The sequence below is a fragment of the Lolium rigidum genome, chromosome 7 (genome assembly GCF_022539505.1).
Source record: "Lolium rigidum isolate FL_2022 chromosome 7, APGP_CSIRO_Lrig_0.1, whole genome shotgun sequence".
Taxonomy (NCBI): Eukaryota; Viridiplantae; Streptophyta; class Magnoliopsida; order Poales; family Poaceae; genus Lolium; species Lolium rigidum.
The window spans coordinates 242,656,569-242,683,503 of record NC_061514.1 but is presented as its reverse complement, the minus strand read 5'-3'; the positions used below and the strand labels follow the sequence as shown (position 1 = coordinate 242,683,503).

Here is a 26,935-nt window from a genome sequence, read left to right as displayed (position 1 = left end):
TTGTGTTTTGGAAATTGGAAACAAAATCAAGAACAACAAAAAAAACTAAAATAAACACGCAAATGCAACAAGTGGCAGAAATCTGTCAACCCAGAACAGCAGGCAAAGTTCGATTTTTCTGAAAATGTTATGTAGCTCATCTCGAGAAGTGCTCAACTAACAAAAGTTAGATAAAAACAACCTGGGGCATATTCTCAAAAACTGGAAGCTCAAAATTCCATTCTGTCTATTTATACGAATTTTTACGATGACAACACGAATTTTTACGATGACAACACGAAAAGAGAGGTTATTAAAGTAGCAACAACTTCCAAGATTCAAATAAATAGAAATTTCTGAAACAAAACTAACAATAACAAAAAAAAAGCGAAACATGGATATACAAAGTTCCAACGGAATATAATATGTAGATGAGCGAGATGTCGGTATACCTCCCCCCAAGCTTAGGCTTTTGGCCTAAGTGGAGATCAACCCCATGGTGAGTAGTGGATCTAGGATGGTGGGTCATCCCTAGCATGATCATACCCCGGACCTTGTGAGGAAGAATAAGCCGAAGGCCCATAGTCATAGTCAGGCTGCTGATATGGGAACCTAGCAGTGTTGGAGGGCTGGACGAAGTTATCTTCGGCCTCCTCTCCATAGTCATGTACATGTCGCTCCCGGCCGCTATGTATGTGTCAAGTTATTGTTCCGTGAGTGACCATCCTTCCCTGGCATCAAGGTTAAGCAAAAGGGGTGCAGCCAAATTGACTAGGCGGTCGGTCTTAGTTACCCACCGAGATAATGATTTTCTTTTGAAAAAGGTAATTTCATAAGGTAGGTAGTCCATGTTAGCTTCATAAGAAACAAATTGATGTGCATCATTTAATTAAGATCAAGCCTCTCCAATGGAAATTGAAAGTCCAAACCATGTGGTTCGAGACCGTGAAAGGCTAACAAACGAGAGGTAATGAGGCCTCCACAAACTCCCCCTTTCTCGCGGTTAATAGTAAGGCGAGAGGCTATCAAAGCACCCAAATTATATTCTCTATCTTGTTTCATGGCAACAGCTAGGAAGGTTAAATCATGAGAGGATAATTTTCTTGCAACATTTCTAGCTAGAACACACTTAGTAATAAAATAAGCAAAATACCGAATAGAAGGAAGTTGAATGCATCGGATTTTACCATCCTCCTCTGAGAAGCTCCTTCCCTGACAAATTTCTTTATAGAGTTTCAGCAATGGCTTGGGTCTCTCCTTGATTTTTCCGCATGATCCCCATTGTGGGACTCTGATAGCTGCATAGAAATCATCGAGAGGCAAATCGACAACTATATCATACATTTTGTAATGAACCATGGGGTTAGGCAATTTCCAACTAAATATGAAGTCATGCACTACATACATAGTTAGGTTAACATATTGGTATGGTTCACCATCAACAAAACTTTCCAACCCTGCATTGGAAACCAAAGTCCGGAAATCCTGCAGAATTCCTGCAACACTCATGAATTCCACATATGGATAAAGAGAAGGAAAAACTACTTCTTCCCAGTGAACCTTCATGAATTCATTCAACTCTAGTTCATTTTGGTTGAGTTGATATGCATTGCCTTCCATCTCTGAAATATTTAACAAACCTCATAAAAAATGATTTTTAGACAAATAAATGAAGGAGAACACTATGGAGACTCATAAGAGGACTACACATGCATCAAAACAACTTAAACCATCATAATACAAGCATGAAAGCTCACTTATCATGTCATCTATAGTAGCAAAATATTCAAGATATATTTCACCAATCAAAATTCTACTTGGATAATCAGAGGAGTCACATACCAGAGAGCAAATGCTTAAAATTTCAGCAAGAAATATGGACTGAGGAAGGAGATCGAAAATTCGCGATGAAGAACAACAAGAGAACGGGTTTGAGCAATGGTGGGGTATTTTTTCGGGAGATAGAAGGGAATGGTAGAGGAGGGAGCAAGTGGAGGGCCAGGGAGCCCCACACTTGGCCTTGGCGTGGCCAGGGTGTGCCCCGCGCCACCACATGGTGTTGCCGGCCTGTGGGACCCCCTGGGCTGCCCCAGGTGCCTCTTTGCCCCTTTTCATGGATAAAAATTTTCTATACATTTTCTGGAATTTTTCGAGAAACTTTATTTTTTGGCAATTTTCAGAATTTGAATTATGATTCTATCGCAGAAAAAAAATATGGAATGATGAAAAACAAAATCAAAACCAAATCTACAGCTACTCTAAAACATTATAATATAAAGTCAATCAATGGTACATAGGTGAAAACATAGTTTCATTCATTCAAAATTATTTTGTTAACAAGGTTGATCAAATCTTATTATCAAAACAATTTTATATGAAGCAAAACTTTGTATTTCACAATATGATTATGTTGCCTCAATCTTGATAGGAATAGTTCCAACCACGACAATATCATTCTCCTTCTTTGGCTTGGGCAAAGGCAAATGAAATTTCCCAATTTGGATAGTATCAACATTAATAATTGAGTCTAGACCATAATTCACATCAATCTTCTTGGGAAAATAAACCGTATTCTCTTTGTCATCAACATTAAAAGTTACTTTTCCTTGGTTGCAATCAATAATAGCCCTTGCAGTGTTAAGAAAAGGTCTCCCAAGAATAATAGACATATTATCATCTTCAGACATTTCCAACACAACAAAGTCAGTTCATATCATACAATGATGAGCAACTTGAATAGGAACATCCTCACATATACCAACATGAATAGTAGTAGACTTATCAGCCATTTGCAAGGATATATCAGTCGGTATTAATTTTCTAGATCAAGTCTTCTATAGAGAGAAAAAGGCATAACACTAACTCCTGCTCCCAAATCACATAAAGCGGTTCTAACATAATTATTTTTGATGGAGCATGGAATAGTGGGTATACCATTAAAAGAGTAATTAGCGAGCATAGTGGAAATTTCCTCATTTGGAATCTTCCTCTTATTAGAGACAATATCTTTCATATACTTTGAATAAGGAGGCAATTTAATAGCATCAGTCAAAGGCATTCGCAAAAACAAAGGTTTCATCCATTCACGGAACTTATTATAATGTTCTTCCTCCTTCAATTTATGTTTCTTATCAACAAAAGGCATTGGTTTTTGCACCCAATGTTCTCTTTCACTACCATGTTTAGTAGCAATGAAATCTTCCTTAGTGTATTTTGCATTTTTAGTATGCTTTTCAGGTTCTTCTTCAATTTCTTCTTTATCGGAAGCATCATTTTTATCACCACTTTTAGTTTCAGCATCAGAAATAGATATACTATTAGGATCCTTAGCAGGTTCAGAGGATTCTACAATAGTTTTATGTTTCTTCTTCTTTTTCTCAGACTTAGTCCTGGTATCATTAGCTTGTTGAGAGTCTTGTTCAATTCTCTTTGGATGTCCTTCAGGATATAGAGGATCCCGAGTAGAAACACCACTTCTAGTTCTTATTTCATAAGCATGTTTTTCTCTAGAAGCATTAACTAGCAAATGTTTTTGCACTTAAGTGAGCAGATCAATTTGAGTTTGAACCATATGGAAATGTTTAACAAGCATTTTAACATCATTAGAGGTTCTTTCCACAATATCATGCAAATTATTGATAGCTCCAGAATTTTCCATTAGGTGATGTTCCACTCTCTTATTAAAATTATCTTGCTTAACAATATAATTATCAAATTCATCTAAGCATTGATCAGGAGGTTTAGAGTAGGGAATATCTCTATTATCAAAGCGTTGGAGAGAGTGTACCTCAATAGTGGAAGAGCAAGGGATTGGCTTACATAATTCTTCTATAGATGGTAGATTCTTCACATCTTCAGATTTAATACCCTTCTACTTAAGAGATTTCTTGGCTTCCCTCATCACTTCATCATTTAATTCAATCATTTCCCTTTTCTTCGGTGTTGGTGTCGGCTCCGGTGTTGTTCAATCATCATAATTCTTGCTTATTTTAGCCAATAATTCCTCATCTTCAGCCGGAGTTCTTTTCCTGAAAACATAACCAGCACAACTATCCAGGTATGTCCTAGATTCAACGGTTAGTCCATTATAAAATATATCAAGGAGTTAATTTTTAGCTAATGGATATTTAGGTAGTGCTCTAATTAAATAACAAAATCTTGCCCATGATTCAGGCAATTTCTCTCCTTCTACCTGCACAAAGTCAAAGATTCTCTGCAAAGTAGCGTGTTGAGCACTAGCAGCGAAATATTTCTGAAAGAAAGCATTAACCAAACCAAAAGGACTATCAATAGATCCAGTAGACAAATTATCATACCAAATTTTAGCTGCTCCTTTCAGAGAGAAAGGGAAAATTTTAGTGACAAAGTAAGTGCGTTTCTTAATATCATCGGATAATAAATTGCTCAAAGTAGAGTGTTCATTCATATGTTTCATAGAACTTTCATTTTCAGTACCACAGAGAGGTTCTTTCTCAACAATAGATATGTAAGATAAATCCAGAGAGAAATCATAATCCTTATCTCTAATATTTATGGGGGATGTGGTAAATTTAGAATCAGGAGATAAATTATAGCTAACGGCTCATCTTGCAAGAAGACTTCTCATAGCACTTGCATCTCTAGTAGCATGACATTCTTCAATGAAGTCATCATCAAGTTCAATATAAGTTTCATCAAGATCATCGCTAGGATTCCCCCTAGCTTGAGGTGAACTAACATGTGTAATAATATTTTTAGAATTTTCAATTTGTTTAGCTTTAGCAATTGTAGTATCTAGGAAAGGACCTAACGAACCACTCTTATCAAGCACATTAGAAGCATCATTGATGTCTACGGGTGCTTCTATTCTTGTAGACAGTGTTGGGCCTCCAAGAGCAGAGGTTTGTAGAACAACAGCAAGTTTCCCTTAAGTGGATCACCCAAGGTTTATCGATCTCAGGGAGGAAGAGGTCAAAGATATCCCTCTCATGCAACCCCGCAACCACAAAGCAAGAAGTCTCTTGTGTCCCCAACACACCTAATAGGTGCACTAGTTCGGCGAAGAGATAGTGAAATACAGGTGGTATAAATAAGTATGAGCAAGTAGTAACGGCGCCAGAAAATAGCTTGCTGGCGTGTAGTTGATAGTGGTAATATGGTAGCAGTAGTAACGCAGTAAAACAGTAAACAAGCAGCGATAGAAGTATTTAGGAACAAGGCCTAGGGATCATACTTTCACTAGTGGACACTCTCAACATTGATCGCATAATAAATAACTCTTTCTCATGTGTGCTACATACACTCTTTTGTTGGATGATGAACACATTGCGTAGGATTACACGAACCCTCAATGCCGGAGTTAACAAGCTCCACAATTCAATGTTCATATTTAAATAACCTTAGAGCATAATAGATCATTGCAAAATAAACCAAGAACCAACATAGTGCACACACTGTCCACATTACACTATGAAGGAGGAATAGATCACATCAATACTATCATAATGATAATTAACTCCACAATCTACAAGAGATCATGATCATAGCCTACGACAAGAACCACACGGTGCACACACTAGTCACCTTTACACCATGCAGGAGGAATAGACTACTTTAATAACATCACATGAGTAGCACACAACTAGTAGCGATACAAAGCTCATCATATGGATCTCAATCATGTAAAGCAGCTCATGAGATCATTGTATTGAAGTACATAGGAGAGAGATTAACCACATAGCTACCGGTACAGCCCCGAGCCTCGACGGAGAACTACTCCCTCCTCATGGGAGACAGCAGCGTTGATGGAGATGGCGGTGGTGTCGATGGAGGAGCCTTCCGGGGGCACTTCCCCGTCCCGGCGGCGTGCCGGAATAGAGACTCATGTCCCCCAGATCTTGGCTTCGCGATGGCGGCGGCTCTGGAAGGTTTCTCGTACCGTGGCTTTTCCGTATCGAGGTTTTAGGTTACGGACCTTTTTATAGGCGAAGAGGCGGCGTCAGAGGGTCGAAGAGGCGGCGACACCATAGGGTGGCGCGGGCCACACCCAGGCCGCGCCGGCCTATGGTCTGGTGGGCCTGTGGCCCCCCTCTGGTCCTTCCCGGGTGTTCGGAAGCTTCGTGGAAAAATAGGATGATGGGTCTTGATTTCGTCCGATTCCGAGAATATTTCCTTACTAGGATTTCTGGAACCAAAAACAGCAGAAAACGAGAACCGACCCTTCGGCATCTCGTCAATAGGTTAGTTCCGAAAACGCATAAATATGACATATAATGTGTACAAAACATGTAGATATCATCAATAATGTGGCATGGAACATAAGAAATTATTGATACGTCGGAGACGTATCAGCATCCCCAAGCTTAGTTTCGCTCGTCCCGAGCGAGTAAACGATAAACAAAGATAATTTCTGGAGTGACATGCCATCATAAACTTGATCATATTGTAAACATATGTAATGAATGCAGCGATCAAAACAATGGTAATGACATGAGTAAACAAGCTGAATCATAAAGCAAAGACTTTTCATGAATAGCACTTTCAAGACAGGCATCAATAAGTCTTGCATAAGAGTTAACTCATAAAGCAATAATTTAAAGTGAAGACATTGAAGCAACACAATGGAAGATTAAGTTTCAGCGGTTGCTTTCAACTTGTAACATGTATATCTCGTGGATAATTGTCAATGCAAAGCAATATAACAAGTGCAATATGCAAGTATGTAGGAATCAATGCACAGTTCACACAAGTGTTTGCTTCTTGGGATGGAGAGAAATAGGTGAACTGACTCAACATAAAAGTAAAAAGAATGGTCCTTCAAAGAGGAAAGCATCGATTGCTATATTTGTGCTAGAGCTTTGGTTTTGAAAACATAAGAGAGCATAAAAGTAAAGTTTTGAGAGGTGTTTGTTGTTGTCAACGAATGGTAGCGGGTACTCTAACTACCTTATCAACCAGACTTTCAAGAGCGGCTCCCATGAAGGACGTTATCTCCACCAGCAAGGTAGATCATCCCTCTTCTCTTTTGTTTACACATGTACTTTAGTTTCATTTTTTATGGATGACACTCCTCCCAACCTTTTGCTTACACAAGCCATGGCTAACCGAATCCTCGGGTGCCTTCCAACAATCACATACCATGAAGGAGTGTCTATTTGCAAAATTAAGTTGCTTACCGATGAATCGAGCAAAACATGTGAAGAGAATTATCAATGAAAGTTAATTAATTGGGGATGGGAACCCCATTGCCGGCTCTTTTTGCAAAATTATTGGATAAGCGGATGTGCCACTAGTCCATTGTGAAAGTCCGTCGAAGTAAATGACAAGATCGAAAGATAAAACACCACATACTTCCTCATGAGCTATAAAACATTGACACAAATCAGAGGTTATAAATTTTGAATTATTTAAAGGTAGCACTCAAGCAATTTACTTTGGAATGGCGGAGAAATACCATGTAGTAGGTAGGTATGGTGGACACAAATGGCATAGTGGTTGGCTCAAGGATTTCGGATGCATGAGAAGTATTCCCTCTCGATACAAGGTTTAGGCTAGCAAGGTTTATTTGAAACAAACAAAAGGATAAATCGGTGCAGCAAAACTCACATAAAAGACATATTGTAAACATTATAAGACTCTACACCGTCTTCCTTGTTGTTCAAACTCAATACTAGAAATTATCTAGACTTTAGAGAGACCAAATATGCAAACCAAATTAGCAACCTTAAGTGTTTCTTCATTAATGGGTGCAAAGTATATGATGCAAGAGCTTAAACATGAGCACAACAATTGCCAAGTATCTAATTATTCAAGACATTTTACCAATTACTACATGTAGCATTTCCCGTTTCCAACCATATAACAATTAACGAAGCAGTTTCAACCTTCGCCATGAAAATTAAAAGCTAAGAACACATGTGTTCATATGAACCAGCGGAGCATGTCTCTCTCCCACACAAGCATGTATTTATTCAGAGAATGAAAATAACAAAACAAAAACAAAAATAAAAGCACAAAGACGCTCCAAGTAAAGTACATAAGATGTGACCGAATAAAAATATAGTTTCAAGAGAAGGAACCTGATAATTTGTCGATGAAGGGGTGAACCACCGGGGCATCCCCAAGCTTAGAGCTTTCACTCTCCTTGATCATAGTATATCATCCTCCTCTCTTGACCCTTGAAAACTTCCTCCACACCAAACTCGAAACAACTCATTAGAGGGTTAGTGCATAATAAAAATTAACATGTTCAGAGGTGACACAATCATTCTTAACACTTCTGGACATTGCATAAAGCTACTGGTCATTAACGGATCAAAGAAATTCATCCAACATAGCAAAAGAGGCAATGCGAAATAAAAGGCAGAATCTGTCAAAACAGAACAGTCCGTAAAGATGGATTTTATTGAGGCACCAGACTTGCTCAAATGAAAATGCCCAAATTGAATGAAAGTTGCGTACATATCTGAGGATCACGCACGTAAATTGGCATAATTTTCTGAGTTACCTACAGAGAATTAGAACCAGATTCGTGACAGCAAAGAAATCTGTTTCTGCGCAGTAATCCAAATCTAGTATCAACCTTTCTATCAACGACTTTACTTGGCACAACAAAACACAAAACAAAGATAAGGAGAGGTTGCTACAGTAGTAAACAACTTCCAAGACACAAATATAAAACAAAGTACTGTAGCAAAATAACACATGGGTTATCTCCCAAGAAGTTCTTTCTTTATAGCCATTAAGATGGGCTCATCAGTTTTAATGATGCACTCGCAAGAGATAGTATTTGAAGCAAAAGAGAGCATCAAGAGGCAAATTCAAAACACATTTAAGCCTAACATGCTTCCTATGAAAAGTAATCTTGTAAATAAACAAGTTCATGAAGAGCAAAGTGACAAGCATAGGAAGATAAAACAAGTGTAGCTTCAAAAATTTCAGCACATAGAGAGGCATTTTAGTAACATGAAAATTTCTACAACCATATTTTCCTCTCTCATAATAACTTTCAGTAGCATCATGAGCAAACTCAACAATATAGCTATCACATAAAGCATTCTTATCATGAGTCTCATGCATAAAATTATTACTCTCCACATAAGCATAATCAATTTTATTGGTAATAGTGGGAGCAAATTCAACAAAGTAGCTATCATTATTATTCTCATCAAGTGTAGGAGGCATAGTATAATCACAACAAAATTTACTCTCCATAGTAGGTGGCACCAAAAGACCACTATCATTATAATCATCATAAATAGGAGGAAAAGTATCATCAAGGAAAATTTTCTCCTCAATGCTTGGGGGACTAAAAAGATCATGAAAACCAGCTTCCCCAAGCTTAGAACTTTCTATATTATTATCAACAATGGTGTTCAAAGCGTTTATACTAATATTACTACCAGCATGCAAATAAGGTTCCATAGGTTTTTTAATTTTCGCATCAAACCATCCATGTCTTAAATCAGGAAATAGAATAAGAAGCTCATTGGTGTCCATTATGCCAAACTAGTGTAAACAAGAAACAAAAAGATGCAACTGCAGGATCTAAAGGAAATAGCTTTGAGTACTTACAACGGCGAAAATAGCTTAGTAGCCGAGATCCGGAGTGTGAGTACCTTTTACCTTTCCTCCCCGGCAACGTCGCCAGAAAATAGCTTGATGTCTACGGGTGCTTCTATTCTTGTAGACAGTGTTGGGCCTCCAAGAGCGGAGGTTTGTAGAACAGCGAAGCAAGTTTCCCTTAAGTGGATCACCCAAGGTTTATCGAACTCGGGGAGGAAGAGGTCAAAGATATCCCTCTCATGCAACCCCGCAACCACAAAGCAAGAAGTCTCTTGTGTCCCCAACACACCTAATAGGTGCACTAGTTCGGCGAAGAGATAGTGAAATACGAGTGGTATAAATAAGTATGAGCAGTGAGTAACGGCGCCGTGAAAATAGCTTGTCGGCGTGTAGTTGATGGTGGTAATATGGTAGCAGTAGTAACGCAAAGAAACAATGAAACAAGCAGACGATAGCGATATTTAGGAACAAGGCCTAGGGATCATACTTTCACTAGTGGACACTCTCAACATTGATCGCATAATAAATAACTCTTTCTCATATGTGCTACATACACTCTTTTGTTGGATGATGAACACATTGCGTAGGATTACACGAACCCTCAATGCCGGAGTTAACAAGCTCCACAATTCAATGTTCATATTTAAATAACCTTAGAGCATAATAGATCATTGCAAAATAAACCAAGAACTAACATAGTGCACACACTGTCCACATTACACCACGAAGCTTCCAGAACACCCAGGCCGCGCCGGCCTATGGTCTGGTGGGCCTGTGGCCCCCCTCTGGTCCTTCCCGGGTGTTCTGGAAGCTTCGTGGAAAAATAGGATGCTGGGTCTTGATTTCTTCTGATTCCGAGAATATTTCCTTACTAGGATTTCGAAACCAAAAACAGCAGAAAACAACAACTAGCCCTTCGGCATCTCGTCAATAGGTTAGTTCCGGAAAATGCATAAATATGACATATAATGTGTACAAAACATGTAGATATCATCAATAATGTGGCATGGAACATAAGAAATTATCGATACGTCGGAGACGTATCAATCATCAAAATCATCAGGAGCATTATCAGATTCAACAGAAGTAGCATATGGTGGAGTAAGAAGCTTACTCATAACAGTCGGCGAATCAAGAGCAATAGATGTGTTGAGTTGTACCACTTCTTGTAGTGGATGGCAATATAGGAAACTTCGATTCAGGAGCTTTCCCCATAATAAATAAATTGCAGCGAACAATATTACCTTCAAGTGGGCTTGTAAATAAAGCTATGCTCCCCGGCAACGGCGCCAACAAATAGTCTTGATGACCCACAAGTATAGGGGATCACAACAGTCTTCGAGGGAAGTAAAACCCAAATTTATTGATTCGACACAAGGGGAGCCAAAGAATATTTATAAGCTTTAACAAGTGAGTTGTCAATTCACCTGCACCTCAAAAAAGACTTGCTCGCAATAGTTTATTAGTAGTAACAATTTTATGGCAGTGGAAGTAATGAAGTAACAACAGTAGCGAAATAAAAACAGCTGTAGCGATTGATGATTGCAGTAGACAGTAGGATTGAAATACTATAGGCACAGGGATGGATGAACGGGCGCTACATGAATGAGAGAGTCCATGTAATAGCAAGACATAGGCATTGCAAGTAATAATGATAAAAGCATCCTAGCATAATATAACCATAGGTGACATAGGCATCCCCAATGGGCCTGCCGAAGATGGTACCCGGGGTTTACTGAAGGCCCACGACCCGAAGTTTATGAAGCCCGGAAGCCCAATTAAGAGATAGTTTGGAAAGATAGTTGTATTAGGAATATTCGACATGTAACTATTACGGGACGAACTCAAAGAGTCTCCCGGACTTTGTAAACTTGTACACCACGAAACCCTCGGCTCCGCCTCCTATATAAGGGGGAGTCGAGGGACAGAAAGAGGATCGATTTCATTGACAACACAACCCTAGTTTTCTAGTAGTCGAGTACTTTTCCGGCTGAACCTTCGAGATCTACTTGCCCTCTACTTCCGACTAAACCCTAGTCTACAATCCGTAGGCATTGACAAGTTAATACCTTGTCAATTGGCGCCGTCTGTGGGAATTATAGGCAACAAGGAGCTGATCTCGATGGCACGTTCAAGATCGTCGACTTCTTCGGTGGCAAGCAACGCGATGGACAGAGGTAAACGGATCGAAACTGATCTAGTCGATTTTGTTCCTCACCCGCCCTCCCGTTTGGATGCATATGTGTATCTGGAGGAGCCTATGGAGATGACGTTCGGAAGGTTCCACTTCCGCGTCGGAAAAGAAGGATCGCATCGTCTCGAGATTCCGATTTCGCGGGGATCGTCGGCGGTCGGTTCCGATCTTTCGGAATCATCTTCATCGTTCGAGACAGGCGACGAGGAGATTTCGTCGCCACGCTTCGTCAAATCTACGACAAGCTAAAAAATCGCTAAGATCTTCGGCAACATGTCCTTCGAGTCGTCTGCGAACTCCAGTATAAGCAGCGACTCCGACAGCTTTGACAACTTCAGCTTCATCGACAAATCTACTTCTGTCGGAGAGGTCTTCGCCGATCTTTATGACGGTGTCACCAATCCCGACAAAGGTCAAAGTTCAAAATATCATCAAATCTATGCAATTGGAGATACCAGTCGCCCACATGAGGAGACATCTGAGGCTTTCGATGATGCGGGAAATCCGTACATCGATCCCGCTGATCTTACGCGAGGTTTGGGAAGCAAATATGTCGGACCTGCGACACGACAGATGGTGGAATTTCCGCAAGCAGTTTGGGACAGAGTCGCAAGAGCTATCGATGGCACGAAGCCGATGACTGTGTCCACCACAGCTGAAGAGTTACAAGCATACCAATATAGACTCGCCCGTGCTAGGCGAGAACTCGAAAAACAAAAAGTTGAGCTGGATAGGAGGCAAGCCGCGGCTTCTGAGTCAAGCAGGCGAAGAGCTGAGTTGAGTCGACAATCAGGTACTTCGGGAGGAGATAGTCACAGAGCAGCTCGAAACAGGGCAAGGTCTCGGTTGCAGCATATACCTGAGGCTGAGAGGGAGAACCTAGTTCAAAACCTCGACATGTCCTTTATGTCGATAGATACGAGGGGGAATATTATTCCAAAGACACCAGAAGCTGGATATATGGCGACACAAGCTTTCATCCTGGCGTCCAGGCCACCTCCCGGAGATACAAGAGAAGCACTATATAACATGGCCATGGCACGAGTTGGAGCCATGGGAACAGCGTTTGCAAGTACGCCTCCCGATGGATCTGCAAGACAAAATAGTCCACAACCTACTATAGTGGTGCAAGACCCTGCGAGAACGAGTGGGGCAAGAGATACAGCGACACAAGCAAGGGTTGACAGAGCGGGACACGAAAGAAGGGAACATCGGCACTCACCAGAGGTTGACGAAGAGGATATGTGTGGGCTCCCGTCCTTTACGAGACGAGTCCGTAAAACTTGAGTTCCATCAGGGTTTAAGCTACCCGATAATTAGAAAAAATTCGATGGCCTGCAAGATCCCGAGGATTGGTTAATCGACTACCTAGAGACGGTGAAACTAATGGGTGGAACTAGGGTAACAGCCATGCAAAGCATCCAAGTACACTTGAGTGGAGCCGCACGATCATGGATAAAGAAGCTGCCTCCTGGTTCTATCGACAGCTAGGAAAGTTTCGAGGATATATTTGTGAAAAACTTCCGATCCACGTGCAAGAAACCCGCATCATTGGAGCAGCTGAGGGCTTGCAGACAGAAATATGACGAACCAATGAGGATGTATATCCAGAGGTGGAACATCATCAAAAACTTGGCAGAAAACATATCTGACGAGAGAGCAATAGATACATTTGTCGCTGGAATCCGATGGAGGGACTTCGTCGAGGATTTGGGAAGAACCAACCCGAAAACAATAGCAGCACACATGGAAATAGCGAACCGCTGGGCAGATGGAGAAGATGATGTTCATAACAAACGGCATAGGTCGCCTGAGGATGAGCGCAACCGAAACTTTCAAAATAGGCGACGATTTTCTCGATAGTTCTCAGATTATGATACTCCCGGCCAGATATCGGCTGGTTTCCGAGGAAAAAACGGGGGCAACAATCGAGATGATTATCAAAAGAGTGGCGAGAAGCGAAACGATTACAAGGACGGTTCCCGTCCCAACATGCAAAATAATGGACCAAGGTTTCAGAGGCCATATGTATCACCCGAGGATCTCTTAAACGGACCATGCCAAATGCACTTTTTCCTCAACAACAATGGAAAGAGGCAGTCAGGACATCTGCAGAAGGACTGCCGAACTTTTCTAGCGCTACATAGATATGCAGGGCATACCAGCACGCAGGCAATAAACAGAAACCCCGAGGGGCCAAGGAGCGAGATCCACCTTCCACCTCCATCAGAAATCACGGACGAAAATCGGCACCAGTTGCAGTTGGCGGCAGCTCCGCAACCAGGTCCTTATATCGACACCAGTGGTGCGGTCTCGATGATTCAGAAAGGCAGGCCATCTAACAGAGCTCAGAAAGTAATCTCGCGGCAAGTTTTCATGGCAGAGAAGATGCCTCCACCAACAATCGAGTACCTGAACTGGTCAGGGCAAGACATCGGCTTCACCATAGCTGACCACCCGCAACAGGTTCCACGACCAGGACAGTCTGCTTTGGTCTTACCAGCGGTTATCGCAGGATTCGACGTTTCACGAGTGTTCATTGATGGCGGGAGCACCTTAAACCTCATGTACGCAGATACATTGAGGAAGATGAACATATCTCTAGCAAACTTATTACCAACTGATACGCGTTTCCATGGTATCACACCGGAGAAGCCGAGCTACCCATTGGGAAAGATCAACCTCGACGTTTAGTTTGGACCCGAGAAAATTCCAGGAGAGAGAGGTTGGAGTTTGAAGTCGTGGATTTCCCGTCACAGTATCACGCTTTGTTGGGACGATGTAACATCCCAAAAATTTCAAAACAAAGAAAATGAATTTCCCTATTTCCAAATTTTGGAACCAACAAAAACTTTTATTACATTTAGTTGGATACATAGTGATCTTGCTTAATTCTTGTGCTATTGCCATGATTTATTGTTAAAGTATTTTTAAATGATCTTAAACCCTAAACCCTATCCTTTTCACCACCCCAAGTTAAATAAAAATAAAAAGAAATTAAATAAGAAAAAAGCATATGTGCCTATGGCTATTTTTGGAAAACTTTACCCTAGGCCTTTCCACTTTGTTTAGAGGATTGTAAAACCTTCATAAACCTTACCTAGTACTTATCAAACCAAATCCAAGTTGAAACCAAAGATTTTAAAAAGAAAATAAAAATGCCATAGAGGCATATGAGAGCAAATAGCAAATTTGTGAATTTGAGGATCTTGACCTTAGGACTTGTTGTGAATGGTTGGATCACTCCTCTATACCATTTCAACACTCAACAACATCAATTGGGTCAAGAGAGATTAAATTAAAAATCAAATGCAACATATGCATAGAGGCATATGTGGCACATAGCCATTTTACCCAAATCTTGTTCTATGCACTTATACCTTAACCAAATGGTGTGAAACCATCTCTAAACCTAATATCACACTAAATGGACCCTAACCCATGCCCAAGTAAAGCAAGATGAACAAAAGAGGAAAATAAGAAAAATTGGCATTTCACCTCTTATGGGTTATGGCCATTTTTGCAAATCTTTGAGCTAGACCTTTTGGAATGGTTTCAATGGTTTGGAAATGTTTCTAAACTAATAAGAATCACTTTGGAGTCAAGAAAAATCAAATCAAATAGAGAGAAATGAAATAGTGAGAAAATTCCATTTTCACTCACATACACTTTGGCCCACTTTTCAAATCTTTAACCAAGGCCACCATTGCTTGTGCCATTGTTTGTAAAACACTTATATATCAATAACACACCCTTTTGAATCAAATAAACCCAATTCAAATCAAAGGAAAAAAATTAAATTCAACATACATGTGATAATGGTCACTTTTCCCATTTATAAAATCTTACCCACTTTGCACCCCTGGTTTGGATTATTCCTAAACTAAACTTAGTCAACTCTTTCCACCTCATCCAAGAACATGTCAAGATGAACAAGTTTGATGTTGACCACCAGTGTTGACTCTGCCTAGGTTGACTGATGCGTGTAGTTGACACGTCCGTTGGGAACCCCAAGAGGAAGGTGTGATGCGCACAGCGGCAAGTTTCCCTAAGTTAGAAACCAAGGTTTAATCGAACCAGTAGGAGTCAAGAAGCACGTTGAAGGTTGATGGCGGCGGGATGTAGTGCGGCGCAACACCGAGATTCCGGCGCCAACGTGGAACCTGCACAACACAACCAAAGTACTTTGCCCCAACGAAACAGTGAGGTTGTCAATCTCACCGGCTTGCTGTAACAAAGGATTAACCGTATTGTGTGGAAGATGATTGCTTGCAAGAAAACAGTAAAAGAACAAGTATTGCAGCAGATTTGTATTTCAGTATAAAAGAATGGACCGGGGTCCACAGTTCACTAGAGGTGTCTCTCCCATAAGATAAAAGCATGTTGGGTGAACAAATTACGGTCGGGCAATTGACAAATAGAGAGGGCATAACAATGCACATACATGTCATGATAAATATAGTGAGATTTAATTGGGCATTACGACAAAGTACATAGACCGCCATCCAGCTGCATCTATGCCTAAAAAGTCCACCTTCGGGTTATCATCCGAACCCCTTCCAGTATTAAGTTGCAAAGCAACGGACAATTGCATTAAGTATGGTGCGTAATGTAATCAACAACTACATCCTTAGACATAGCATCAATGTTTTATCCCTAGTGGCAACGAGCACATCCACAACCTTAGAACTTTCTCATCACCTGTCCCGGATATCAATGGAGGCATGAACCCACTATCGAGCATAAATACTCCCTCTTGGAGTTAAGAGCAAAAAATTGGCCGAGCCTCTACTAATAACGGAGAGCATGCAAGATCATAAACAACACATAGGTAATAACTTGATAATTAACATAGCATAGTATTCTCTATCCATCGGATCCCGACAAACACAACATATAGCATTACGGATAGATGATCTTGATCATGTTAGGCAGCTCACAAGATCCAACAATGAAGCACAATGAGGAGAAGACAACCATCTAGCTACTGCTATGGACCCATAGTCCAGGGGTGAACTACTCACTCATCACTCCGGAGGCGACCATGGCGGTGAAGAGTCCTCCGGGAGATGAATCCCCTCTCCGGCAGGGTGCCGGAGGAGATCTCCAGAATCCCCCGAGATGGGATTGGCGGCGGCGGCATCTCTGGAAGGTTTTCCGTATCGTGGCTCTCGGTACTGGGGGTTTCGCGATGGAGGCTTTAAGTAGGCGGAAGGGCATGTCAGGAGGCGACGCGAGGGGCCCACACGACAGGGCCGCGCGGCCAGGAGGTGGGCCGCGCCGCCCTGGCGTGTCGCCGCCTCACTTCGTTACGTCTTCGGTCTTCTGGAAGCTTCGTGGCAAAATAGGACCCTGGGTGTTGATTTCGTCCAATTCCGAGAATATTTCGTTACTAGGATTTCTGAAACCAAAAACAGCAGAAACGACAATCGGCTCTTCGGCATCTTGTTAATAGGTTAGTTCCAGAAAATGCACGAATATGACATAAAGTGTGCATAAAACATGTAGATATCATCAATAATGTGGCATGGAACATAAGAAATAGTATTGGAAGCAAAAGAGAGCATCAAGAGGCAAATTCAAAACAAATTTAAGTCTAACATGCTTCCTATGCATAGGAATCTTGTAAATAAACAAGTTCATGAAGAGCAAAGTGACAAGCATAGGAAGATAAAACAAGTGTAGCTTCAAAAAATTCAGCACATAGAGAGGCATTTTAGTAACATGAAAATTTCTACAACCATATTTTCCTTTCTCATAATAACTTTCAGTAGCAACATGAGCAAACTCAACAATATAACTATCACATAAAGCATTCTTATCATGAGTCTCATGCATAAAATTATTACTCTCCACATAAGCATAATCAATTTTATTAGTTGTAGTGGGAGCAAATTCAACAAATTAGCTATCATTATTATTCTCATCAAGTGTAGGAGGCATAGTATAATCACAACAAAATTTACTCTCCATAGTTGGTGGTACTAAAAGACTACTATCATTATAATCATCATAAATAGGAGGCAAAGTATCATCAAAGTAAATTTTCTCCTCAATGCTTGGGGGACTAAAAATATCATGCTCATCAAAGCCAGCTTCCCCAAGCTTAGAATTTTCCATATCATTAGCAACAATGGTGTTCAAAGCGTTCATACTAATATGTTCCATAGGTTTTTTAATTTTCGCATCAAACCATCCATGTCTTAAATCAGGAAATAGAATAAGAAGCTCATTGTTGTCCATTATGCCAAACTAGTGTAAACAAGAAACAAAAAGATGCAATTGCAGGATCTAAAGGAAATAGCTTCGAGTACTTACAACGGTGAAAATAGCTTAGTAGCCGAGATCCGGAGTGTGAGTACCTTTTACCTTTCCTCCCGGCAACGGCGCCGGAAAATAGCTTGATGTCTACGGGAGCTTCTATTCTTGTAGACGGTGTTGGGCCTCCAAGAGCGAGAGGTTTGTAGAACAGCAGCAAGTTTCCCTTAAGTGGATCACCCAAGGTTTATCGAACTCGGGGAGGAAGAGGTCAAAGATATCCCTCTCATGCAACCCCGAAACCACAAAGCAAGAAGTCTCTTGTGTCCCCAACACACCTAATAGGTGCACTAGTTCGGCGAAGAGATAGTGAAATACAGGTGGTATGAATGAATATGAGCAGTAGTAACGGCACCGAGAAAATAGCTTGCTGGCGTGTAGTTGATGGTGGTAATATGGTAGCGATAGTAACGCGATAAAACGAGTAAACAAGCAGCGATAGCAGATATTTAGGAACAAGGCCTAGGGATTAGACTTTCACTAGTGGACACTCTCAACTTTGATCACATAACAGAATATATAAATGCATACTCTACACTCTTGTTGGATGATGAACACATTGCGTAGGATTACACGAACCCTCAATGCCGGAGTTAACAAGCTCCACAATTCAATGTTCATATTTAAATAACCTTAGAGTGCATGAAAGATCAACACGACTAAACCAAGTACTAACACAGCATGCACACTGTCACCTTCACACTATGTAGGAGGAATAGATCACATCAATACTATCATAGCAATAGTTAACTTCACAATCTACAAGAGATCACAATCATAGCCTACGCCAAGTACTAACACGGATGCACACACTGTCACCATTACACCGTGCAGGAGGAATAGAACTACTTTAATAACATCACTAGAATAGCACATAGATAAATTGTGATACAAAACACATTGCAATCATAAAGAGATATAAATAAGCACTTCACTACGCCATTCATAACGGTGAATAAGTATTACGTGAAATATAGCCTAAGAGACCCACACGGTGCACACCTTGTCACCTTTACACACGTGGGACAAGGAGTCTCCGGAGATCACATAAGTAAAACTCACTTGACTAGCATAATGACATCTAGATTACAAGCATCATCATATGAATCTCAATCATGTAAGGCAGCTCATGAGATTATTGTATTGAAGTACATAGGAGAGAGATGAACCACATAGCTACCGGTACAGCCCCGAGCCTCGATGGAGAACTACTCCCTCCTCATGGGAGACGGCAGCGTTTATGGAGATGGCGGTGGTGTCGATGGAGGAGCCTTCCGGGGCACTTCCCCGCCCGGCGGCGTGCGGGACGAGACTCCTGTCCCCCAGATCTTGGCTTCGCGATGGCGGCGGCTCTGGAAGGTTTCTCGTACCGTGGTTTTTTCGTCTCGAGGTTTTAGGTCTGGGACCTTTATATAGGCGAAGAGGCGGAGTCGGAGGGGCGACGAGGCGGTGGCACCATAAGGCGGCGCGGCCAGGGCCTGGGCCGCGCCGGCCTATCATCTGGGGGCCCAGTGGCCCCCCTCTGGTCCTTCCCGGGTGTTCTGGAAGCTTCGTGGAAAAATAGGATGCTAGTTCTTGATTTCATCCGATTCCGAGAATATTTTCTTACTAGGATTTCTGGAACCAAAAACAGCAGAAAACAGGAACTGGCCCTTCGGCATCTCGTCAATAGGTTAGTTCCGGAAAACGCATAAATATGACATATAATGTGCATAAAACATGTAGATATCATCAATAATGTGGCATGGAACATAAGAAATTATCGATAAGTCGGAGACGTATCAGCATCCCCGAGCTTAGTTCTGCTCGTCCCGAGCAGGTAAAACGATAACAAAAATAATTTCTGAAGTGACATGCCATCATAAACTTGATCATATTGTAAACATATGTAATGAATGCAGCGATCAAAACAATGGTAATGACATGAGTAAACAAGCTGAATCATAAAGCAATGACTTTTCATGAATAGCACTTTCAAGACAGGCATCAATAAGTCTTGCATAAGAGTTAACTCATAAAGCAATAATTTAAAGTAAAGACATTGAAGCAACACAATGGAAGATTAAGTTTCAGCGGTTGCTTTCAACTTGTAACATGTATATCTCATGGATAATTGTCAATGCAAAGCAATATAACAAGTGCAATAAGCAAGTATGTAAGAATCAATGCACAGTTCACACAAGTGTTTGCTTCTTGAGGTGGAGAGAGATAGGTGAACTGACTCAACATAAAAGTAAAAGAAATGGTCCTTCAAAGAGGAAAGCATTGATTGCTATATTTGTGCTAGAGCTTTGGTTTTTGAAAACATAAAGAGAGCATAAAAGTAAAATTTTGAGAGGTGTTTGTTGTTGTCAATGAATGGTAGTGGGCACTCTAACTACCTCATCAACCAGACTTTCAAGAGCGGCTCCCATGAAGGACGTTATCTCTACCAGCAAGGTAGATCATCCCTCTTCTCTTTTGTTTACACATGTACTTTAGTTTAGTTTTTCTTTATTTATGGATGACACTCCTCCCAACCTTTTGCTTACACAAGCCATGGCTAACCAGAATCCTCGGGTGCCTTCCAACAATCACATACCATGAAGGAGTGTCTATTTGCAAAATTAAGTTGCTTACGATGAATCGAGCAAAACATGTGAAGAGAATTATTAATGCAAGTTAATTAATCGGGTCGGGAACCCCATTGCCGACTCTTTTTGCAAAATTATTGGATAAGCGGATGAAGCCACTAGTCCATTGTGAAAGTCTGTCGAAGTAAATGACAAGATCGAAAGATAAAACACCACATACTTCCTCATGAGCTATAAAACATTGACACAAATCAGAGGTGATAAATTTTGAATTATTTAAAGGTAGCACTCAAGCAATTTACTTTGGAATGGCGGAGAAATACCATGTGGTAGGTAGGTATGGTGGACACAAATGGCATAGTGGTTGGCTCAAGGATTTTGGATGCATGAGAAGTATTCCCTCTCGATACAAGTTTTAGGCTAGCAAGGTTATTTGAAACAAACACAAGGATGAACCGGTGCAGCAAAACTCACATAAAAGACATATTGTAAACATTATAAGACTCTACACCGTCTTCCTTGTTGTTCAAAACTCAATACTAGAAATTATCTATACCTTAGGGAGACCAATTATGCAAACCAAATTTAGCAAGCTCTATGTATTTCTTCATTAATAGGTGCAAAGTATATGATGCAAGACCTTAAACATGAGCACAACAATTGCCAAGTATCAAATTATTCAAGACATTCTACCAATTGCTACATGTAGCATTTTCCGATTCCAACCATATAACAATTTAACGAAGAAGATTCAACCTTCGCCATGAATACTATGAGTAAAGCCTAAGGACATATTTGTCCATATGCAACAGCGGAGCGTGTCTCTTTCCCACACAAGCATGTATTTATTCAAACACAAACAAAAATAAAAGCACACAGACGCTCCAAGTAAAGTTCATAAGATGTGATGAAATAAAAATATAGTTTCAGGGGAGGAACCTGATAATGTTGTCGATGAAGAAGGGGATGCCTTGGGCATCCCCAAGCTTAGACGCTTGAGTCTTCTTAGAATATGCAGGGGTGAACCACCGGGGCATCCCCAAGCTTAGAGCTTTCACTCTTCTTGATCATAGTATATCATCCTCCTCTCTTGATCCTTGAAAACTTCCTCCACGCCAAACTCGAAACAACTCATTAGAGGGTTAGTGCACAATAAAAATTAACATGTTCAGAGGTGACACAATCATTCTTAACACTCTGGACATTGCATAAAGCTACTGGACATTAATGGATCAAAGAAATTCATCCAACATAGCAAAAGAGACAATGCGAAATAAAAGGCAGAATCTGTCAAAACAGAACAGTCCGTAAAAACGAATTTTAAAAGGGCACCAGACTTGCTCAAATGAAAATGCTCAAATTGAATGAAAGTTGCGTACATATCTAAGGATCACTCACGTAAATTGGCATAATGTTCTGAGTTACCTACAGAGAATTAGACCCAGATTCATGACAGCAAAGAAAACTGTTTCTGCGCAGTAATCCAAATCTAGTATGAACCTTACTATCAAAGACTTTACTTGGCACAACAAAACACAAAACTAAGATAAGGAGAGGTTGCTACAGTAGTAAACAACTTCCAAGACACAAATACAAAATAAAATTACTGTAGCAAAATAAACAAATGGGTTATCTCCCAAGAAGTTCTTTCTTTATAGGCATTAAGATGGGCTCAGCAGTTTTAATGATGCACTCGCAAGAAATAGTATTGGAAGCAAAAGAGAGCATCAAGAGGCAAATTCAAAACAAATTTAAGTCTAACATGCTTCCTATGCATAGGAATCTTGTAAATAAACAAGTTCATGAAGAGCAAAGTGACAAGCATAGGAAGATAAAACAAGTGTAGCTTCAAAAATTTCAGCACATAGAGAGGCATTTTAGTAACATGAAAATTTCTACAACCATATTTTACTTTCTCATAATAACTTTCAGTAGCAACATGAGCAAACTCAACAATATAACTATCACATAAAGCATTCTTATCATGAGTCTCATGCATAAAATTATTACTCTCCACATAAGCATAATCAATTTTATTAGTTGTAGTGGGAGCAAATTCAACAAATTAGCTATCATTATTATTCTCATCATCAGATGTAGGAGGCATAGTATAATCACAATCAAAATTTACTCTCCATAGTTGGTGGTACTAAAAGACTACTATCATTATAATCATCATAAATAGGAGGCAAAGTCATCATCAACAGTAAATTTTCTCCTCAATGCTCGGGGACTAAAAATATCATGCTCATCAAAGCCGACTTCCCCAAGCTTAGAATTTTCCATATCATTAGCAACAATGGTGTTCAAAGCGTTCATACTAATAATGTTCCCATTAGCATGCATTAAGTTCCATGGTTTTGTAATTTTCGCATCAAACACATCCATGTCTTAAATCAGGATAATAGTAATAAAGAAGTCTCATATTTTGTTGTCCCATTATGCCAAACTAGTGTAAACAAGAAACAAAAAGATGCAATTGCAGGATCTAAAGGAAATAGCTTCGAGCACAAACACAATGGCGCTAGCAATCGGTACTGGACGAAGTATAGTGCCTTTAGTTTCCTTCCGACGGCGCCGAAAAGTGGATAGTTGTCGAGGTACCTTGTGTGTGTACCTTTCCTCCCCGACAACGGCGCCGGAAAAATAGCTTGATGTCTACGGGAGCTTCTATTCTTGTAGACAATGTTGGGCCTCCAAGAGCAGAGGTTTGTAGAACAGCAGCAAGTTTCCCTTAAGTGGATCACCCAAGGTTTATCGATCTCAGGGAGGAAGAGGTCAAAGATATCCCTCTCATGCAACCACTGCAACCACAAAGCAAGAAGTCTCTTGTGTCCCCAACACACCTAATAGGTGCACTAGTTCGGCGAAGAGATAGTGAAATACATGTGGTATGAATAAATAGTAGCAGTAGTAACGGTGCCGGAAAAGTAGCTTGTCTGGCGTGTAGTTGATGGTGGTAATATGGTAGCGAAATACGTATACGAGTAAAACGAGTAAACAAGCGGCGATAGCGATATTTAGGAACAAGGCCTAGGGATTAGACTTTCACTAGTGGACACTCTCAACTTTGATCACATAAAAGAATAGATAAATGCATACTCTACACTCTCTTGTTGGATGATGAACACCACTAATGCGTAGGATTACACGAACCCTCAATGTCGGAGTTAACAAGCTCCACAATATTCAATGTTCATATTTAAATAACCTTAGAGTGCATGACAGATCAACACGACTAAACCAAGTACTAACATAGCATGCACCTTGTCACCTTCACGCTACGAAAGGAGGCATAGATCACATCAATACCATCATAGCAATAGTTAACTTCATAATCTACAAGAAATCACAATCATAGCCTACGCCAAGTACTAACACGGATGCACACGCTGTCACCTTTACACCGTGCGGGAGGAATACAACTACTTTAATAACTTCACTAGAGTAGCACATAGAATAAGTAGTGATACAAAACACATTGCAATCATAAAGAGATATAAATAAGCACTTCACTATGCCATTCATAACGAGTGAATAAGTATTACGTGAAATATAGCCTAAGAGACCCACACGGTGCACACACTCGTCACCTTTACACACGTGGGACAAGGAGTCTCCGGAGATCACATAAGTAAAATTCACTTGACTAGCATAACGACATCTAGATTACAAGCATCATCATATGAATCTCAATCATGTAAGGCAGCTCATGAGATTATTGTATTGAAGTACATAGGAGAGAGATTAACCACATAGCTACGGTACAGCCCCGAGCCTCGATGGAGAACTACTCTCCTCCTCATGGGAGACAGCGAGCGTTGATGGAGATGGCGGTGATGTCGATGGAGGAGCCTTCCGGGGGCACTTCCCCGTCCCGGCGGCGTGCGGGAACGGAGACTCCTGTCCCCCGGGTCTTGGCTTCGCGATGGCGGCGGCTCTGGAAGGTTTCTCGTCCCGTGGCTTTTCCCTCTCGAGGTTTTAGGTCGAGGGGCTTCTTATAGGCGAAGAGGCGGCGTCAGAAGGTCAACGAGGCGACGACACCATAGGGCCGCGCGGCCAGGGGGTGGGCCACACCGGTGTAGCGGCCCAGGATAATACCCATATTAGATTTGTTTGTTCTTTTTATTTTGTGCATCATCATGGCATATGCATCATATAATCCACAATAGTTTTACCAAATAAAAAATTATTTTTAAATAGAACCTATTTTATTTTCTCTCTCATATGGTTCTATATAAAACATCCCCTTATCTTTTTCTTTAAACAAAACCCTATCCTCCCTCCTTGGGCTCTCTCCCTCTCTGGCCCAACTCTCTTACTCTCTCTTCCAGCCCGATCCGACCTTCCCAAGCCCAGCAACTTTCTCTCCCCAGCCCAGTCGTACCCCTTCGATCTTTTCTCCTCCCTCCTTGTCGTCATCTCCAGAGAGAGCACGAGCATGGCGTGAGCTCTCCCGTCGCTGTCCACCACCTCTGGCTCCCACCTGCTCCTTTCCCCCCCTTTTTAATCCCTCTCCAGATTCCCACCAAACCCTAGCCTTCCTCCCTCTAGCCGCCGCCACCAGTCTCTTCTTCCCCACCTTCTTCTCCTTCTCTGTGAGGCAAACGAGAACCACACCGACGATAAGTTCCCCGGTGACCCGCCACTTCCGGCCGCCCCTCATCGTTCTGAGAGCACCACGAGAACCGCCTCTTCTCCCTGATCATCCTCGTGCAAGGAATCGAGCCCGGGCGCCTCGTGCCGTCGCCAAGGTCGCCGATTCCCCGTGCAGACCGTCGCCTTTCTTCTCCAATTCCAGCCGGCCTCGTCCTCCTTCGGCCAAACCGAGCATGCCCTCAGCTTCCCCGCGTCCGGGCGCATCCTCGACTCCATCTTCCTCGTCCCCGTTTGCTTCCAGCCGTCCAGTTCGTCTCCGACCAGGGCTGCCCGTCATGGCCGCCATGCCCGAGCTCCGCCTCTGTGTGCTTCTAGTTGTCGGGCGACCCAGAACCAACACCATCCGAACCAGCAGCGCAGTGGTAACATCCTGGTTGCTTATACCCAACAGATCTCAAGATCAAATCCCCACGGTGGTCAATTAAATGTGACTTTTTCTTCCTTTTCATTCAGATCCCGCAGGCATAGTTGGTTCTTCTTGCGTCGACACTTTCTACAGGCACCAACAGCAGGTAGCCTAGTTGGTCGTTTTCTTAGCCAAGGTCCAGGAGATCCTGAGTTCTAAATCTGCCCACTGCAATTCAGCCCAGCTTTTTGTTCTGATTTTTTTTTCCCAGATCTGCAGATGGGCCTCGTCCCAGATCTTTCCTTGTGCGGCCCATTGTCGCGCGTTCAGCAACTTCTCACCGCCTACGCGGCTCAGGCCCAGTTCATTCCGAGGCAGCATGAGACCAGATCCGGCCCAGGACATGTCAGGTCCATCCCCAGACCATCCCTGCATGTTTTCCTTCTCTTTTTGCAAATCTTGCGAAAATCATACCTCTCAAACCGTTTGTTGAATTGCAAAGTATTTTATATGAAAATCTATCAGAAAAATGTGAAGAAAATGAATATGCCATCCATATGCATGTTTGCATTTTGCATCATGTCGTTCGTGGTAGTTTTGCATAATCGCCTAACATATACGCGGAGTATTTCGGAACACCGACTAGGTTTTCCCCGCTCTGTTTAATATTGGAAGTAGCTCACCCCTGCCTTGTCATGCCATGCTAATCAACCTTTAAATTTGTCGGTAGAAAAATGCAACTCCAACCTAATTTGTTTGTCCGGGTTTCGATCCCGCTTAATGTGGATAAAGTGCATCGCATCATCTTTGCCATGTCATGCATATCATCTTGCTCATGCCGATTCTTCTTTATCCGTAGTAGTAAGATTTGCATACGTTGTGTGTTCCAGCATTTGCTTCTTCCCGGCTAGGATCGCGAAGTGGTGTTGTGAGATACGACAAGCTCTCCGGATGCCCCTCTGCAAGCTCTAACAGGCAAGCATTTTCCCTTATACTCCTGCCCCTGCAGAAGTCGCTCACCTATTTTATTTTGCCTTCTCCCTTATGCTATCCTTGAGTTGCGTTCTTGTCACGTGTCCCTTCCACCTGTTACCTCAAGCAGCCCATATTGCCACCACCACCTCCTACAGCTATTGTTTGGTTCCGGGTCTTCCTTGCGAGTCGTAGTGCATGCTAGTGCTGTTTATATCTCGTTACCGTTAATGCTATCTTATCGGGTTATCTGTTGGGGAATCATGACACATGGTTTATGGTTATATCTGTTGAAAGTATCATGGTTACTTGTTAATAGTTGTTAGCGGAGCCATCGGTGGGTCAGTTGCT

General features: G+C 41.5%; 1 protein-coding gene across 1 annotated transcript; it reads left to right on the top strand.

Annotated features, from left to right (window-relative positions):
- Nucleotides 1-419: 419 nt before the first annotated feature.
- Nucleotides 420-26,584, top strand: LOC124672585. Its single transcript, XM_047208795.1, has 5 exons — nt 420-425; nt 25,409-25,628; nt 25,720-25,778; nt 25,892-26,022; nt 26,503-26,584. The coding sequence occupies exons 1-5, from the start codon at nt 420-422 to the stop codon at nt 26,582-26,584; spliced, it is 498 nt and encodes a 165-aa protein (XP_047064751.1).
- Nucleotides 26,585-26,935: the final 351 nt, after the last annotated feature.